This window comes from Anser anser, assembly GCF_964211835.1.
Source record: "Anser anser genome assembly, chromosome: 3".
Lineage (NCBI taxonomy): Eukaryota > Metazoa > Chordata > Aves > Anseriformes > Anatidae > Anser > Anser anser.
In genome coordinates this window covers 99,076,272-99,093,543 of record NC_139722.1, presented here as the reverse complement: position 1 = coordinate 99,093,543, position 17,272 = coordinate 99,076,272, and the positions used below count along the sequence as shown (strand labels likewise).

The 17,272-nt window shown below is 41.9% G+C and overlaps 1 protein-coding gene and 1 long non-coding RNA gene across 3 annotated transcripts in view; one reads left to right on the top strand and one right to left on the bottom strand.

The window, feature by feature from the left end:
- Window positions 1-12,353, top strand: part of LOC310896349 — a 33,904-nt gene extending 21,551 nt beyond the window's left edge. The window contains exon 5 of the long non-coding RNA XR_014581412.1: window positions 12,249-12,353. This is a non-coding gene — a long non-coding RNA (uncharacterized lncRNA). The remainder of the gene's footprint in view (window positions 1-12,248) is intronic.
- A 4,281-nt stretch (window positions 12,354-16,634) lies between these two features.
- Window positions 16,635-17,272, bottom strand: part of LOC310896328 (calpain-8-like) — a 30,049-nt gene continuing 29,411 nt past the window's right edge. For both annotated transcript variants that reach the window (XM_083828496.1, XM_083828497.1), the window contains one exon: window positions 16,635-16,867. In XM_083828496.1, coding sequence (XP_083684622.1) covers window positions 16,844-16,867 — 24 coding nt within the window. In that variant the 3' untranslated portion in view covers window positions 16,635-16,843. The remainder of the gene's footprint in view (window positions 16,868-17,272) is intronic.

Sequence of the window (17,272 nt, the reverse complement as noted above, 5' to 3'; positions counted from 1 at the left end):
CTCTGTAATGCTACAGCCAAAGCTACTCTCCCTCTGTGGAAAGGCTGAGTAAAACCATACATTTTAAATTAGTTCCTTGACAAATGCATTGTCTTTGTTCACCCCTCTGACAGGACACAAAGCATCAGCTTCGATCATGTAGTACCTCAGTGTACTCTGAAAAAGAGCCGTCTGCGGACTGTCCCAAACGTATATTAGCAACTAGAGAGTAGAAATGAGAGTTGAGGTTTATAGTAACTCTCTTTCATCTCTTTTCCTGACACAGGAAGCTGCAGGATTATGTGAGCTAGAACACAAGTTAGAACAGCTCCTAGTACTGTTGCAGTTTCTGCTTTGGACAGCCCAGGCCTCCCATGTACTCAAAATCAAGGTGATATAAGAGTTGAGAACTTCTTGGTTTACTAACAGCATTGTGTAACTTCAGGGGCTTTGATAAAAGCATATTATCTTGATAATGTTTCCCCAACCTCAATGTAAAAGTAGTCTTTACTACAGTCTGGGCTTAGTCAACCATTCAATACCTCTGTGGACGTGCCTCTTAACTAATACAATACACAAAGATGGAATGAGGTTACTGCACACTGAAGTGTGCAGTAACCTTGCCTGGAGAAAGTCAGTCTTATTAAAAAGAAACCCAAAAGCAAACACTTCCTTTTGCCAGCATTTCCTTGCTGTAGGCCATGTATCTCTCTATTATGTCTGCGTAACACAGTGATTTTTCATACTTGATCTAGGCAATAAAGATAGCAATTTAATTCTGATGGCAAATAACCATTTTCCCTCCTGTAAGCCATCTTTGTTCTTTGTCAGCTGTTATACATCCATGACCACATTAATCATAACCAAATTCCTTCAGGGGACACACTGAAACATATTCCCGTCAACTAGAGACTCAATTCTATACTTCAGTCTTGCTACTATCAACCTTGAATTCAGATCAAACTTTTTGAGAACATCTAATGGCAGGTGCCAATTAAATCATTAGGCTCAGTTATCTTAAACAGATGCAAATTTTACTGGAAGGAACTATAAAGTAAACAGCTGTTGAGAGGGGAGATCTCTCATACTACACGCGATAAAATAGTGCTAATCAGATGTTTCATTTTCCTAAAGTGAAAATGTAACTGTTGCAAAGATACACATTTCGAGGAATTTCGTGATTCCTGCAACTCCTTCAGAGTGACTGTGTGTCCTGAGCTCTGCTTATCCCTTTTCTTCTTCAAAGAAAAGTATCTGCAAGAAGGGATATTAGTTACCCTTGTGTTTCCCTTGGAGCCCATCATTGAATGCAGCTAATGATCTGAAGAGAGAAAATCTTTCTTAGCATGGATCCAAAGAATGACCAAAAGGATTGTTGTAATGCAATGTTTCACAAGTAGTCTGTGATGGCATCTACTTGCCTCCATTGGTACCACTAGTTTCAACACTAGCTTACAACTGGTCATATTTATTTCATAATAACATAGTTCAGCACCTTGCAGAGCACTTAGAAATTGTCTTTTCTCCTTAACTGAATGCAGGACACAGTATCTTAGAGAACACTGTATATTTGGTGAGAAAATCCTGTGTATTGTATCTGTTGGTGAGTGACGTTCTATAAATACTTCAGAGAAGGCAAATGCTCCTCTATCTCAGGAGGCTTAGCCTTGTCATCCTGGCTAGACCACTGCTGGGAGTAGGAAGTGCTGGTACACACATTCCTCAGCTCCCACCAACAAACAACTGAATTCTCAGCTTAGCTCTTTTTTTTTTTTTTTTTTTTTTTTGGTGCATGGGATTCCTGGGCTTGTCTTTTCCTTCATCATGGAAAAGTGCTTCTAACTCATTTAGAATCATAGAATCATTTAGGTTGGAAAGACCTCTGAGATCATCAAGTCTAACTGTTAACCTAGCACTGCCAAGTCTAACGCTAAAGCCAAGCAGCACATCTACATATCTTTTAAATATCTCCAGGGATGGTGACTCAACCACTTCCCTGGGCAGCCAGTTCCAATGCTTCACAACCCATTCAGTGAAGAAATTTTTCCTAATATCCAACCTAAACCTCTCCAGGCACAACTTGAGGACATTTCTTCTTGTCCTATTGCTTGTTGCTTGGAAGCAGAGACTGAATTCCACCTTGCTGCAACCTACTTTGAGGTGGTTGTAAGAGTGCTAAGGTCTCCCTTGAGCCTCCTTTTATCCAGGCTAAACAACCCCAGTTCCCTCAGCCACTCCTCATAAAACTTGTTCTCTAAACCCATCACCAGCTTTGTTGTCTTTCTCTGGACATACTTCAGCACCTTAATGTCCTTCTTGTAGTAAAGGTCCCAAAACTGAACACAGTATTTGAGATGAGGCCTCACCAGAGCTGAGTACAGGGGGACAATCACTTCCTTAGTCCTGCTGGCCACACTGCTTCTTTATGCAAGCCAGGATGCTGTTGGCCTTCTTGGCCACCTGAGCACACTGCTGGCTCATATTCAGCTGGCTATCGACCAGAACCCCCAGGTCCCTTTCCACTGGGCAGCTTTCCAGCCACTCTTCCCCCAGCCTGTAGCATTGCATGAGGTTGTCATGCCCCATGTGCAGGACCCAGCACTTGGCCTTGTTGAACTTCATACAGTTGGCTCGGTCCATCAGTCCAGCCTATCCTGATCCCTCTGTAGTGCCCTCCTGCCCTTAAGCAGATCACTCCCACACAACTTGGTGTTGTCTGCAAACTTACTGAGGGTGTACTTGATCCCTTCGTCAACATCATTGATAAAGATATTAAAGAGAACTGGCCCCAGTACTGAGCCACAAGAAACAGCACTTTTGTCTGGCCTCCAACTGGATTTAACTCCGTTCACCATAACTCTTTGGGCCTGGCCACCCAACCATTTTCTAACCCAGCAAAGCATATGCCCATCCAAGCCATGAGCAGCCTGTCTTTTGTCTTCCCAAGAAGAGAAACTAAAAATATAGAGAAATATTTGTAGCACATGAATCAATCCCAGATTCCATTTCTAAGTAACACTCTCCCCAAGTCTTATCAAAACTCAAAAGTTTAACAACTGCTCCTTCACAAGTGTTGTAATGATCTGCCATATATGTCCCTGAGTGCATTTAATTATAAGTGGACCAGGAAGATCTCCAGAGTGAATATTCAACTAGACATTTCCAAAACCAGATTTGTAGCCCATTTGTAGCATGCCAAGGCCAAAGACTTCTTTGCTGCCCCAAGAGAATTACCATCACTTTGAATATCCCCACTTCTCCACTATTCTTCCATTATTCTAAACCAAGTTTAAAAAGCCAAAATCATGAGTTTTTTTTTTATTATTATTATTATTTTTTATTGCTTGAAAATAAGTTTCTAATTCAATGTTTGGATTTCAAACATTTTTTCCTGTAAACTCAGTCTCTGAGGAAAAAAAATTGAATGAAACCATTTAAATTCCCATCCTGCTTCATCTCTACTCTGACACTGAATATCATAGAATCACAGAATCATACAACAACTTAAGTTGAAAGGGACCTTAAAGATCATTTTGTTTCAACCTCCCTGCCACAGGCAGGGATGCCACCCACTAGATCAGGTTGCCCAGGTCTTTGTCCAGCCTGATTTTGAACACCACCAGGGATGGGCATCCACAACCTCTCTGGGCAACCTGTTCCACTGCCTCACCACCCTCTGAGTGAAGAATTTCCTCCTAACATCTAAATCTCCCCTCTTTTAGTTTAAAACCATTCCCCCTTGTCCTATCATTATCTGCCCGAGCAAAAAGTTGTTCTCCATCTTTTTTGTAAGCTCCTTTTAAGTATTAAAAAGCTGTGATTAGGTCTTCCTGGAGTCTCCTCTTCTCCAGACTGAACACCCCCAGCTCTCTCAGCCTTTCTTCATAGAAGAGGTGCTCCAGCCCTCTGATCATCTTCGTGGCCCTCCCCGGGACATGATCTAACAGCTCCACATCCTTCTTGTGCTGGGGACCCCAGACTTGGATGCAGTACTCCAGTGGGGCCTCACAAGGGCAGAGCAAAGGTGGACAATCACCTCCCTCAACCTGTTGGCCGCTCCTCTTTTAAAGTAGTGGAATGGATTTACAGATCCGTTTCAACACAGAGGCACTGTTGGCCAAAGGAAAAAAAAAAATCATTTTGAGGAAATGTTTCTCAAGTAGCTGTTACGGAGGTAGGCTGAGAGACTTTTACTCCAATCCTCCTCTCTGGAACTTGTCAGTGCCATTTATATCACTGGAAAATCAAAATAAAGGGACTGCTTTGTCAACCAGCAGACTCTGGGCTTACTGAAATAGTCAAGGGAACTGCTTTGGAGCATAACTACATAGAGGTGACATGGACTGTGTCACAATATAAACACAGTCACAGGCACTCTTCGTTTTCTGCCCTAGAAAGACACTCAGCATCAGCTGTTGTACAAGCACACCCAGCTTTCTCTGTAAAATAAATCTATTCAATCCTGACAAAATAATTCAAAAGAAATGAGGAGTCAACCAGAGCTGGTCTTATGAGGATGCAATATAATTAATTTAAAATTACTTATTTAGTGAAACTGTTATAATCTGTGTTACGTTATCTCTCCAGATGACAGGGTTATTAGCTTCAGGGTGCCTGAGGGTATGGAATAGGAAAGAACTGTGGTTAAATAGTGGGCATGTACACTCCACATATAACACATTAATACCCTCTCCCTCTTTCCTTCCCTTCACGCCTCGTGGCCATACCTCCTTGGTCTTTTACTTGTTTGACTCATGGTATGTATTGAAAAACTACCAACAATCAAATTCAGTACAATCACTTATTACTGGCTGTGAACAATATTAATCAGAACTTAATTTCAGCTGCCACAACACAATGTAAAATACAAGTACTGTCTTCAAATACTTCCTGATTTTGTCTTCCAACCTCCCAGAGTTCATTAAAATTACCCAACTGAACTGCATCTTGTGTTGTTTAGGTCAGATACACTTGATGTTTATCAAATAAGCAAAATAAATAAATAAATAAAAACAGACCAATAAATGAATATGCTAATGATATGAAATGTTGGCCTTGGGGCACAGCAAAGGCATAGGATTCAAAACAGCAATAAAAAAAGATTCTGTTTATCCTTCAAAATGTAAACATTTTTCATTGTGACATTTAACTGCTTACAAAACACAACAATATAATCCTTAGACAGCCTAATAACACTCCTCAGTACCTTGCACCTGAATTTCTAGCAGCTCATCTGCCTTCACAGCCCAAGCTGCTCTGCCCATAGGACCACAGGTCCTTCTGGGAAGGAGCCTGGATGACATCTCTCCAGCTCAGGCTCCTTGCCATGGGGTGCAGAACTGGAGGACTTGGCTAGGGATGCCTATATCGCCTTGTCTTTGCCTGAGATCAGTATTATGCTGACAGCTCCATACTGCACTGAAGAGCCTCTGTAAAAAAAGCTCCAGCAAGCAGGCACGGGTAGAAGTCACTGGCAGCATGGCTGTACTGAATCCAAAGTCAGGAGCACTCTTAGCCATGGGCAATACTTTATTCTAAATATCTTTTTAGGCATCTTTAATCCCCCTATCATTTTGCATGCCTTTTTTTTTTCCTGAAGAGAAAAACAGATGTTTACCTACTATACTCAAATTCAGTTATCATAAGCTTTATGTTATTATCTGAAAACGTACCTATAATTTCAGTAAGTTTCAAATTCTATTTTAAAACAAATTCACAGAATTATTTACAAGTGGCTAAGAAATTAGCTCTAATTTATAGTTCAACATCAACAAAATCAGTACCTTGTACCTTTTGCAATCTGTCCATGTCAGTTTAGAGAGAGAAAGTACTGCATTCAGAATAGAAATAGACATCATGTATTACACATGTATGAAAGAAACGGAGATAATTAGAATTTGAACAACCCAAGCAAGAACATTTCAGCCAGGATAGATCAGACTGAATCACTCAGAAGTCTCTCTGGGGTAAGAAATACTTATAATGCCCCTCCGTCATTCATATGTCTTTGGCTCTTTCTGGCCACATTCCTCATATCTCAGCACAGAAACTTTAAACATAGGGTGGACATTCCTGTAAAGGTCTTTCACATCGATTCTCCTCTGGTACTCACACCTAGCTTGTTCTGAACTCCGAGGCAGCCCATCTCTCTCCAGTGCCACCATGCAGCTGGGTCCTCGTGCAGGCTCCCAGACAGCAGGAAGCACTCAGCAGCACGTTACAGCAGAGCCCCAGGGGAGCTGGAGCTTTCCTCTGTTTGTGAGCAACCCAGCAGGAAAGAAAACTTCCAGAAAAAAACTCTACCGAGATATGTCCAGGCCCTGCCAAAAGGAGCTGGCACATTACCATTTTAATACTCCTGCCATGCACGAGTACTCACTGGATCTCTGCAATTAAACACTTCTAGTCTTGAAATTGCTTTCAAAACAAGTCATACTTACTCCTTCATCTGGGTATGAACTGGTGATACCCCCTCGACTCTGTCCCATGCAGTGAGTCATGGTCCTTGTAGTTCAACTCATGTCCAAAGCTGAAATGAATCATTCTTATTGTTTCTAGAGATAACCATGGGCACTGGCACATGTGAGTAAATTCAGCAAGGATGCTTTTAGGATTAAAGCATCCTCCTAATCAGAACTGGAAAGAATGAACTGTTTTATCAGCTGATCTGGCCTTTAGAGTCAAACTTATGACTTCAGTGATAACTCACATTTTATTGCCTTTTATTCCTCTCACTCCTATAAACCCAGAAAAGTATGGTCCAGATTTTATTGCCCTTCTATAACACCAGGGAAGTCATTTACTGAGTTTCCAAACATTTATACTTTGCAAATTCACTTAAAGCAAAGATGCTACTCATGGTCTAGGCTAAAAAATAAAACCAGTACCAGTACCTATTTTGTTTGGTGGAAGCCCAATTCATCATGGTGTCCTGGGACACCTGACCAGTTTGATGGGTGTCACTGAGAAAATTAACAACTCTTTTGCTTGGAAAATGAGCGTATAACTTCATATGGGTATTATGGGCAACAGAAAACACGGGGATCTACCAGTCTGCATGCAGAGGAACTTTTCATTTTTAAGAGGGCTTGCAGGGTTGGCATCGTGTTGCATTTCCAGTATGGCAGCCTCTGTTACATCAGCATGACAGTTGAATCTAGTGCAGTAATGCAGACTGAGCAGAAGTTTAGGCCTAGATCAAGTAGAAGGGAGTGCCAAGCTGTAGAAGCAAGGACAGCAAATATGGGAAATGGGGACTCCACAAGAGATTAAATGACTTTTTCTCAAAATCATGCAAGTCATTTGCATTAGAACAGAGAGATAAGCCCAAGTCTCCCAAGTCCTAATCTAATAGCAACCATCCTTTTCTTTTGCAGCCTGCCTTCGTCCATTTACATTCTCAGAAAGTACAATGGTGGGAAAGCCACTGGCAATGTGATCTGAAGTGCACTGCAGAGAGCAAGACCAATCCTCGGGCTTGGGTAGACCTTGTTGCTGTTTTATACTAGTGCTAATCAGGCAATGCTGAAAGGCAATTTTTGGATTTCATTGTTTGTGCAGTGTTCATGGATGCGGCACCTGGTACATGTCATATGCAATTTGAAAGCAGATCCGTCACACAGATCTTGGTTGCTGGAATGGACGACAGAAAAAACTCAGGCTGAAGCTATGTGCTAATGTGATTGTGTTAAAAAGGTTAGATGAAAAGGAAGCATTACAGCTCTTATTTTCATCATCACTGAGAAACATGCTTACAGACAGAAATATTTGTCCCTTTGGGCACCCAGATGCTTCCCTTTTGGGACTGATCTCTGTCAGGACACCTATTTCAAATTCTACAGGAAGGTTATTCCATCCCACAAGTAATTTTCTAGAGCTTCTGGAAAAGAGGACTTATAACGGGATTTTTTTTTTAAGGTAATCTGGGAATTACAGTCACTATTATCATTACTGTAATCAGATCTGGAAATTAGAGCTGTGGCTTGTCCAAGTGCTGCACATTGTGAGGGAGGTCTTGGGACAGAGCCTGAGACCCAGAGAGGTTTTTCACAATTGACAGAGATTGAGGCTATACAAAATATTTTTAATACATATCTTAGTGCCTTCAAGCCCGTACATTGTAAGTGATTTTAATTTTAAAGAAAAGGACAATTTTATAGGTTGTCCTCTGCTTTAGAATAGTTTTTACTGTTCATGCATATTTTATCAAACTCAACAACTGGCCAAAACAGGGCTTTGAGAGCACAATTCACGGTCTCTGTTGCCTTATAAGTCTGTTCATAAAGAATAAACATATTATTTACTACTCAGCTGCTTTTATTTAGGATGCAGTAAAAGTAGAAAACAAAGGTGGAGGAAAAGTGAAATCTTTCTGAGAGGGTGCAAGTTCTTCCTGTTCTATGACATGTCAACTCCTCTCTGCTCAGCAAAGCAGCAACTTACATTGCTAATGCATTGCTCTTAGCAATGGCAAGTGGAGAACAGCAAAGCACCAGTGGTAAGCGCACAGCAGGTGAATACGAGTCCAGCTGATATGTGAAGGAGACACCAGTCTCCTGGAATCGACCTGTGGTCCATCCAATGGACCATTCTGTCTCAGAGTATCCAAGACCAAGTGTTTCAGAGTAAGCACACTGATAGAGGGATATTTTAAACTTCACAGTAAGTCTGCTCTCTATCTCTAATATTAGAAGTCAGCTCAAAGCCTGAAATCACGAGGTTTCATAATTTTCCAAAAGCTGTTTTAGCAATAATTATTAAAACACTGAATATCCTTTTTTAATCATACATCCATACATATATATGAGCTCTTTTCATGTCTTGCCCGATACTGTAGACCAACAAGATCCAGTGACAATAAGCTCCACTGTTTAGTTAGCATTCTGTAAAATAATTTCCTTTGATTAGGTTTAAATTTATTACTTCAATATTATATTGAACATCTGCTTCTCCTTGTGTGAAGCAGATGTTTCTAGGAGAGCTCCTAATAAAGCCATTGGCTAAGAAGTCATGTCTTACAAAACTTGAAAATAGAGGAGGAAAAGAATTACAAAACTTACCAAACGTTATTATGAAATGTTTAGAAGTTTTCAATAAAATTTGAGGACAGGGCAAAAAGGATACAGACTTCAGCTACTTCCCAGTAGTGGTGGAAACCCAGAGGCACCAAGCCTGTTTTAAACCACATTGGTTCCATTAAAAAACAAGGAATTTGTTGTAGGTGTTTAACCTCAGTCTTATGCATAGCCAGGCAAAACAAAGCACATTACTGCCCAGCCAATTTATTTGGCAGTGCTGGGACATATGTTCCTTCAAAAAACAAAAGCAGACTCTTCACTCTGGGATTTTGGATTGCCTGTCTTTTTACTGCTTGATTGTAATTACCTTTGCATATTTGTCTATACTGTTGTGTATGTCTGTCACAATAGCTGGATAGTTGTGGAGGTGTCTGGGGACATGGGGCTGCTAGTTTCTGTCAGCATCACATGGAAATGACTAATTTTGGTACTGATTGTGCTCAGTGTTTCAGGAGCATGCCATCTGTTGATAAGGACTTAGTTACTCCCCAAATTAGACGGCACTCAAGAAGCCATAGTCTAGCTCCTGGGTATTGTAGGACCAATAAAAATGTGCTTGTGCACCATGAATGAACAGCCTCCTCTGGCTGTTCTTTGTATGAGCTCTTCACAAAGCCCTTACATTGTGCAGTAAGTGTTTCCGCAGTAGTCTCACTGATTTCAATGGCACTTACTCAAGTAGTAACACAGTGTGAATAAGGGCATCCATCTGGTCCTTGGAGATGTAGCTGCATCAGCTGAAGGATCTGTCAAGCATTCCCCAAGCAGTTTGCTCGTAGACATAAAGGCTAGCACAAAATTAGGCCAGGGAGTATGCCGATAAAGCAACAGACAGAACAATCTGAGCAATAGATAAAGACCCTGTTACAATCCAAGAGTGGTTCCCCAGTGTAATTAGGAAGTGCACTGTTGTGCAATTAAGAAAATTAATTAGAAGTAAATGTTTAGGGAGTGCAGATTGAAGACGTGTTGCAGCACAGTCTTGTCTATCTTTGTAGTATTCTTAAGATCTTCTGGTGGTGTAATTGGTTTTACAGTGTCTCTGAATGGACTGTATTCCCAGACTTCTGTATTGACCACTCCAGTGGCAGGTAGCATGATTTACTACACATATCAGAACACTCCAACTTACCAAAACCAATACTGAAACATGCAGCTCTCTTTTTGCTCAATGCAGTAAACCCTTGTGGTCTGACAAGGTTTTGACTAGTTCAAGCTGGACTCCCTCAAGGAGGTCTCTATTCTAATTTAATTGCCTCCATCCATCAATGATTTTGAGTTTAGGGATGGGAATATTTCCTCTTCAAGCATCCTCAAGCCAATTATCATTATATTGTCATATACTTTTAAATGAAATAAAGATGTCTGGGCAACAATATTCTATGTAATTCCACTCCCCCCCCCACCCCTCCCCAAAGGAATTCCAAAACTGAAGTGTTCATTCAGAGTAAAATAAAATTGCAACAGAAGAATAATACTCCTGTCATTTGTGAAAATTTCATCTGTTCTATGTATATGAATTCAGAGAAACAATGTCCCAGTTTGACAACTATCTGATTTTTCAAGATACGTTCTGGTGTATGCTGTTTACAAAATGCACCTTGTCTTCAAATATGTACATCCCATTTGACAATAGGACATCACAATTATGTAGCACCTTTACATCACAGAATGGTGATAGGACATCAGGTAGTGATGAGAGCAAGAGCCTTAAAACTTGAATAATATTGGCAGTCCTATGGACAAAGCTGGCTAAAGGCTTATTACGAGGATGAGCAAAATATATCAGTGACAGTGTTGCTGGCACCCCCTGGGTTGCAAGAGTCACAGACCTTTGCCAGTGAGTCTTTTGTGTTGAGCTCCTGCCCTTGATCAGCCCTTCTTTTGGGGTCAAACCTCAGGCTACACTGCTGAGCCTCCCAGTGGGGCTCCTTCTCACTCTGGTTTTCTGTTTTTGTGGTACGTGAATATTTGCATTTGCTTAGTGCAGTGGCATAGCTTTCAGGGAAGGAATGGAGAATAGCCTCTCCTGCAATATCACTGATGGGCTACATGGTAGACCCCAGCCTGAGGATTGGAGATGCTGACTTGAATCATCTGCAGAGAGAAGGGCTTGAACCAAAGTTTCTCACATCCATCTTAGTCAAATGCTTAAACCACTATACCACCATGTACGGGAAGAGAGTGAAAGTGGCAGGGAAACAACTTCTCCATAGGCAGATTTCTGATGAAAACAGTGCTGTCACTGTATTTCAATAGGAACTAGATTCTCCTGACGTACTTCAGGCATAGTCTGATACGTCTCTGGGACTGGGTCTCTCAGGGGACATCTTTCTAGAAAAACACTTCATACTTGGAACCTGGTTGGCCTTGAGTCTGAGTTAGATGCCAGAAACTAAAAACTGTCAAAACTGATAAATTTCTGCACATGTAGAAAAACACAGCCTTCAGGGACGTCAGCAGCTCCAGCACAAAATCTGCAGCACGTTCAAGCTGAGACATCTCCATGGGCAGGTGGCAGCTGAGCACAGGCAAGTCTGAGCACTGCAGCTGTGGAGATAAGGTCTAAATTCAGGTGGTGGGAAATTTAAGTGAGTGCAGCAAAGATACGCTGGAAGCCACTAGCGAAAAGGAGAACAGGACCTCAAACTCCTAATTCAGAAGGCTACACCTAAACTTTCTGCTAACTTGGCAGAACACAAGGAAATCCCTCATGTGACCCAAACCATTTCTAAAGTCCTGATTTTTTCCCATTACTGGTATCACCATATGAAGCTTCTTTATTGCTTGTGCACTTGTCAGCTCGGAAACTAAAATTTGGTTAGATAATTCCTCTTTCATGTTCTCATGCACCAGACCAGCTTGTCTGAAATTCAAATGTTATCAGTCTGTGTAAAAACACACAAAAAAATTCCAACCTCGAACCAAGATGAGTTCAAATTAAATTAACTTGTAGAAGGCTGGCACTCTCTTTTGAAATCAACTGCACATTCATTATTGCCAAGCTCACAACCACTGCTTCCTACAGCTTGTTCTCTCAGGACTTTCACTAAAGGTGTTCTACCGATTAGAGGCCAGATTGGTACTTTGTCATTTCCTCATTTTCCTTTAACCTCCTTTCTGCTGTTTCATTAATTCCTTCCTGATTCATTCTGAAACTGGTCTTATTTTCGTCTTCTCCTGTATTGACAGTTCCCATTTCCCAGACAAGGATTCCCCAGCAGAAGAGGCCACACAACACAGTATCCTTCAGAGTCTTTGTGTGACAGGATCTGCCCATCAGAAGACCAGAGGAGGAGAAGTGGCCATCACAGCCACAGACGTTGTTGCTCCCTTGCATGGAGCAGCCTGGAGGTGCTGCAGTGGCTCACATAGCCTGGCTCCACCACAAAATGAGAATAATGCTTTGTTGTATGAACACTGTTTTTCTTCATCTCTAACTCACCAAAAATTAATGGACAAACATGATGAGCTTTTAAAACACAATTTACCTTAAACTGTGTTGATCATAGAGCCCCTTAAAATCCCAAGAGATCCTACCTGCTTTGGCATGTGTGCTGTGTAAATTTACACAGCAGTCTAAGAGTATGATTACAGCTTGTGAAAACATGCACAGCTTTACAAATACATGCAGTTTTAAGCTAGCTAGCTTAGTGAGTGTGCCAGGTATCTTGCTGATATTGATGATCAAATAAAAGGTTTTCTTTCTTGGTCAAGCCTACATGGATGGCATTAAAGATAGATGATGTTAAAACCCAGGTGTCCAGAGAGCTGTGCCCACGAGCTAGCCAAGGAGTGCAGGCTTAATTAGGCAGTTACGTTGTACAGAGCCAAGAAGACACAGAAGTGAAAAATCTTCGGAAATCCCAAATCCTGTGCTATCCGTAGCTAGTAGTTATTTCACATTTAGAGGAGGGTGAAAAGATGAAAACAGTAACGTTTGCAGAGTTTTCCAAATAAAAGAAGAGCATTTGCTTTTCTGAGTCAGACCTGTGTATGATGAAGACAATGCATGTGCCTTGTTCCCTGAAAGAAGCAAGAGTCAAAGAATGGTTTTCTCCAGTTTCTGCCATCATTCTGCTCCTGCACTGCTGAAAACCTGATTCATTCAGCTTCTTGGCTGTCCTCCCAGCATTTGCTCAGGTGCTTCTTTCATCCATCTCCCAGAACCGTTCCTACGGATTATTTTTTCTGCCACAATCTTTTGCTGGCACACCCATCCCTCCCTGGGAACCATACCAGCAAGCCCTTCTGTTCACAACAGCAGGTGATTTTGTGATTTTGGGGGGGACTGTGTTTCAGGTGAGACCTGCAAAAAATTTTTTCAAAGACAGAGGAAGGAGTTAATGAGCAGCCAACAGTAACAACTGGAGTAATTTGCTCTATTAAAGAACGAGAGGATTTTTATGCTGTATGTGCCAGTTACACAGAGAGATACAGACACCATGGCAACAAGCTTGTCAGGCAGCAGCAGGGCACTACTTTAAGATTAACTATCACTAGGGACATCATTAGTGGTGGAGAAACTTCAAAAGCTTTGGAATTTTGGTTCCTTTTGCAACCACAATCTCACTTGCGTTTATGAACTTCATTTGAATTTCCAGTCTGTAAACTTAAGCTGGGATAACAATATCAGCAAACTGGGATTTTGGATGCATCCTCAATAAGATGGAAAAGAAAATCATGCTCATAATATCTCAGCACTTCCAAGCCTACCCAGTTGTTTGAACTATATGGAAAAGAAGAACCAAAACATACAGTCGAGTCAGATTCAGCAGGATTGTCTGAAGTAAAGGAATGAAAAGGAGTTTGAAGAGGACTGTACCTTCTGTGCGTATTCATTAGCCATGAATCTGACCATTAGCCTGTAGTGATGTGAAAGGAGAGATCCCTCTGCAGATCTCCCATTCTGGGAGTATGAGCAGGTAACAAACAGCTGCCTATACAAGGCGGATTCCTTTTATACTTCTAGCTCCCAGGCAGAATCCCAAATCCCAGTGACTGTCTTGCACCTCGTACAAATATTTACACTGGTACAAAGCTGGTGTCAGTTGCTGATGTGGTAAGAGTTACACCAATGGAAAGTTCTTCTGTAAGGAACCACAAGATGATTAATATCAGTCTAATATAAATTATGTTTTGCAGGAGCGATGTAGAGACTTCAAGTTTTCAGTTTAGTAGATTGCAGTGCATGTGAAAACATTTCTACAGGGAAGTGGAGAGTGAAAGAAAAGCTTTGAAAAACCATCACAGAGTTTCTGTGGGGGTCTCTTTTCACCCCACCTCATTTATAAGGTGTTGATCATGCCATTTAGCAAGGTTTTCATTGTGACAGAGAATGTATCTGTAATAGGTGAGCCTTTGTGACTTACCCGCATTATAATTCCCCACAACTGAGCTACTCAAATCTAACAGGAGCAACCAGCGCTTCTCAGCTCTGATAACGAAATATGGCCAAGCACCAAGGTACAAGAGTGCAGGGAGTCCAGACACCCACACCCTGGCTCAGCCCACCAAACCCCACTGCTTCCACAGAAGCTACTAGAGGCACTTCAGTCAACAGGCATTACAGCCCCATCAGGACTAACTGGGAGATTTAATGAGCACAGACATTTGTTCATCTTGCTGCACAAGCAAGGAAAATAGGGGGACTTTAATCATCTTTTTGCAGATGCATCAAGTGAAAAAGAGAAGTGCATTCAATCCCTTGAAAAGGCTTATTTTTGAGCAGTTGTTGTCTGAAACCTGATACTCAAATGCTGTCCTCAAAGAATAAATGAAAGAGGAGGTGGCTCCTCTGGAGCTGCCTGCTTCCCAAAGATAAAGGAAGATGGAGTGCAGCACTCTGCCCATGCTGTACAGGAGGGTGAGAGTCATTGAGATAACTGTGAGAATTACTGTGGTGGGGGCATCTTGTTTGATGTAAGGGGAGAACCGGGAACAGCAGTGGGTTTCTGTGTATATGAGAGTTTTCCCAGTCCTGTTTAGAGAGGCTTCTCTGTGATCATAATTGGAATGAACTCATGAATAGTGCATGTGAGCAGAAAGCAAATCTGAAGCTGCAAGCTGTTAGCTCACCCTGCTGCATGGTAAGTAAGGAGACGTGTTGCATACTCAAGATATAGGGCAGGGAAGGACAAGTTCATCTTACCAAACAGGCAGAGCACTCACTAGAAAATTCTCAAGGTTTTTGAGACCTCAGTTTGCCCCAGGTAGCTCTGTTTTCCAGGCAGGTGGAGGTATGTAGGTGTCTATTGTTGGTCAGGAGGCAAATATCTACCCCAAGAAACTGGTGGCAACCCAAGACAGCTGTGTGCATGTCATGACTGGTGAAAAATGGACAGCAACAGCAGGGTAAAACCTACAGTTCCCCCCTGGCTGATTTTATCCCGCATCCTGAACTAAAAGGTATTTATTTCTCTTTTACTGAGAGAGGGATTCCAAATGACAGAAGTGAATACCGTCTATCAGGAAGGCAGAGGGACACACTGCTACAGGCCGTACTCCCCTTTTAGTCAGACAGCTGTAGCCAGTACTAACAAGAAATGCTCAGAGATGTCAAACTGAGGCTTGGGGGCTGTCACAAGGCATTTCTTCCTGCTTGAAGAAAGAGCTCAGGAACAAGTGGGTGTGGAGAAAGGCATCTCTCAAGCACAGTCTTGGAGGAGAGGTAGACAGAACCTCGGCCCCATGTCTGCCCTGGGAACACAACCCTTTGCCTGCACTCTTGCAGCTCCCAGGGAGAAGTGTCAAAGAGATGTCATCTTGTCAGATCATTACTTGAAGTTAAAGAAATACTTTTCTGATTGCTAAAAAGACTCCTAGATTATCTTGATTGCATTGCTGTGCTATTATCTGTTCTTTATAATACCATGAAATTAAACACAGAGAGTTTTATATTTTTAAAGGTTTTACAAGATTTTCGGAAAGCATAGCAATGTTAGCCAGTGACTATTAGCTTCTTCTTTGAATCATGACCCACATCAGTACATCCTGCATACACTCAAGCTCGACAGCTCTCTACATGCACCTGTTAGATTCCTCCCCCTATGCTTGCCTTTATGAGCTTCTGGGCTCCCATCACTATTCTCCTAAAACTCCAGACCCCACCTCTGGGCACCAAAATACACCTATGGGTAAGAATTCAAAGGAGGAAATGTCAGTTGAAGTAACTGTGGTAACTTGTGGAGGAATTGCAATATGTTTACCTAATTCCCTGCTCAGGCTTCGGGCTGTGTCCATGCCCAATTTCCCTGGGCTCTCAGCAGCTCGTCTGCTGCTGAGCTCTTAACCCCCAGCTTCTGCGGGCACTTGGCATAGCCAAAGTGGACAATTGGCTAGTAATGAAGATAGTCAGAGCAGCAACACAAATTTTGGCCACACTTTGAGTGTGGGCTTCTCTCTGTGAAGCACATGCTGGATATTGCTATCAGCAGAGATTCCTTCCTGGATTTTGAACTCTGCTGAATTTCGATGCACAGTTCGAAGTCAAATCAAAGCTGTCTGGGCCAATCTGTGGTAAGTCAGAATTTGTGACAGTTCAGCATGAAAAAAAAAAAAAAAACGTAAAGGAGGTTAGGATTAGGTTTGTTTTATTTATTGGTTTGGGTTTTTGTTCAAGAGTGTATTTACTTTCTAACTGACAGGAGATCACTTCATTTTTAGTGGGCTTAAAAATAACTTGCCAGTAATAAAAATCTAGTTTCTGTCTCTGCTTTCCATAACAAGGAGAAGTCAAAGTAGTGATTCTGCATTCAGAGGTCTCTGCTGAATTCATTGATCGTAGTTCAAACCAAGGTGCAGCACAGCCACTGCGGGAGAAGCAGAACAAGGAATCAGACCATCTGGAATGTCCTTAGGGTGCCACCAGGGCACTCCACAATGGCTCTGGGAGAACAAGCTTGGAAAGACTGTCACCGTGTTGTAATCTGCTTTATGTTAAGGGTCCATCTGCTCTCGAACTTCATGGAAATTCTTTGCCAGGATTGGCTTCAGACAATGCAAGTGGGGCCTCTTTCAAGGCAGGACCTGTTCTGCAGGGCAAGCTGCATGGTCTTTGAAAAATTCTAGATTATGCAATGTACACTTTCAGCTAGATTTAACTAACTGTGACTGAAGGTCACGGGGCTTCCTAGCCATCTTCTTCCCTTTGAGTCAGTCCTCATCTGGAAGGATTAATTGTATAGACCTCCTGGGGTCTCTTCCAGCTGTTTCCT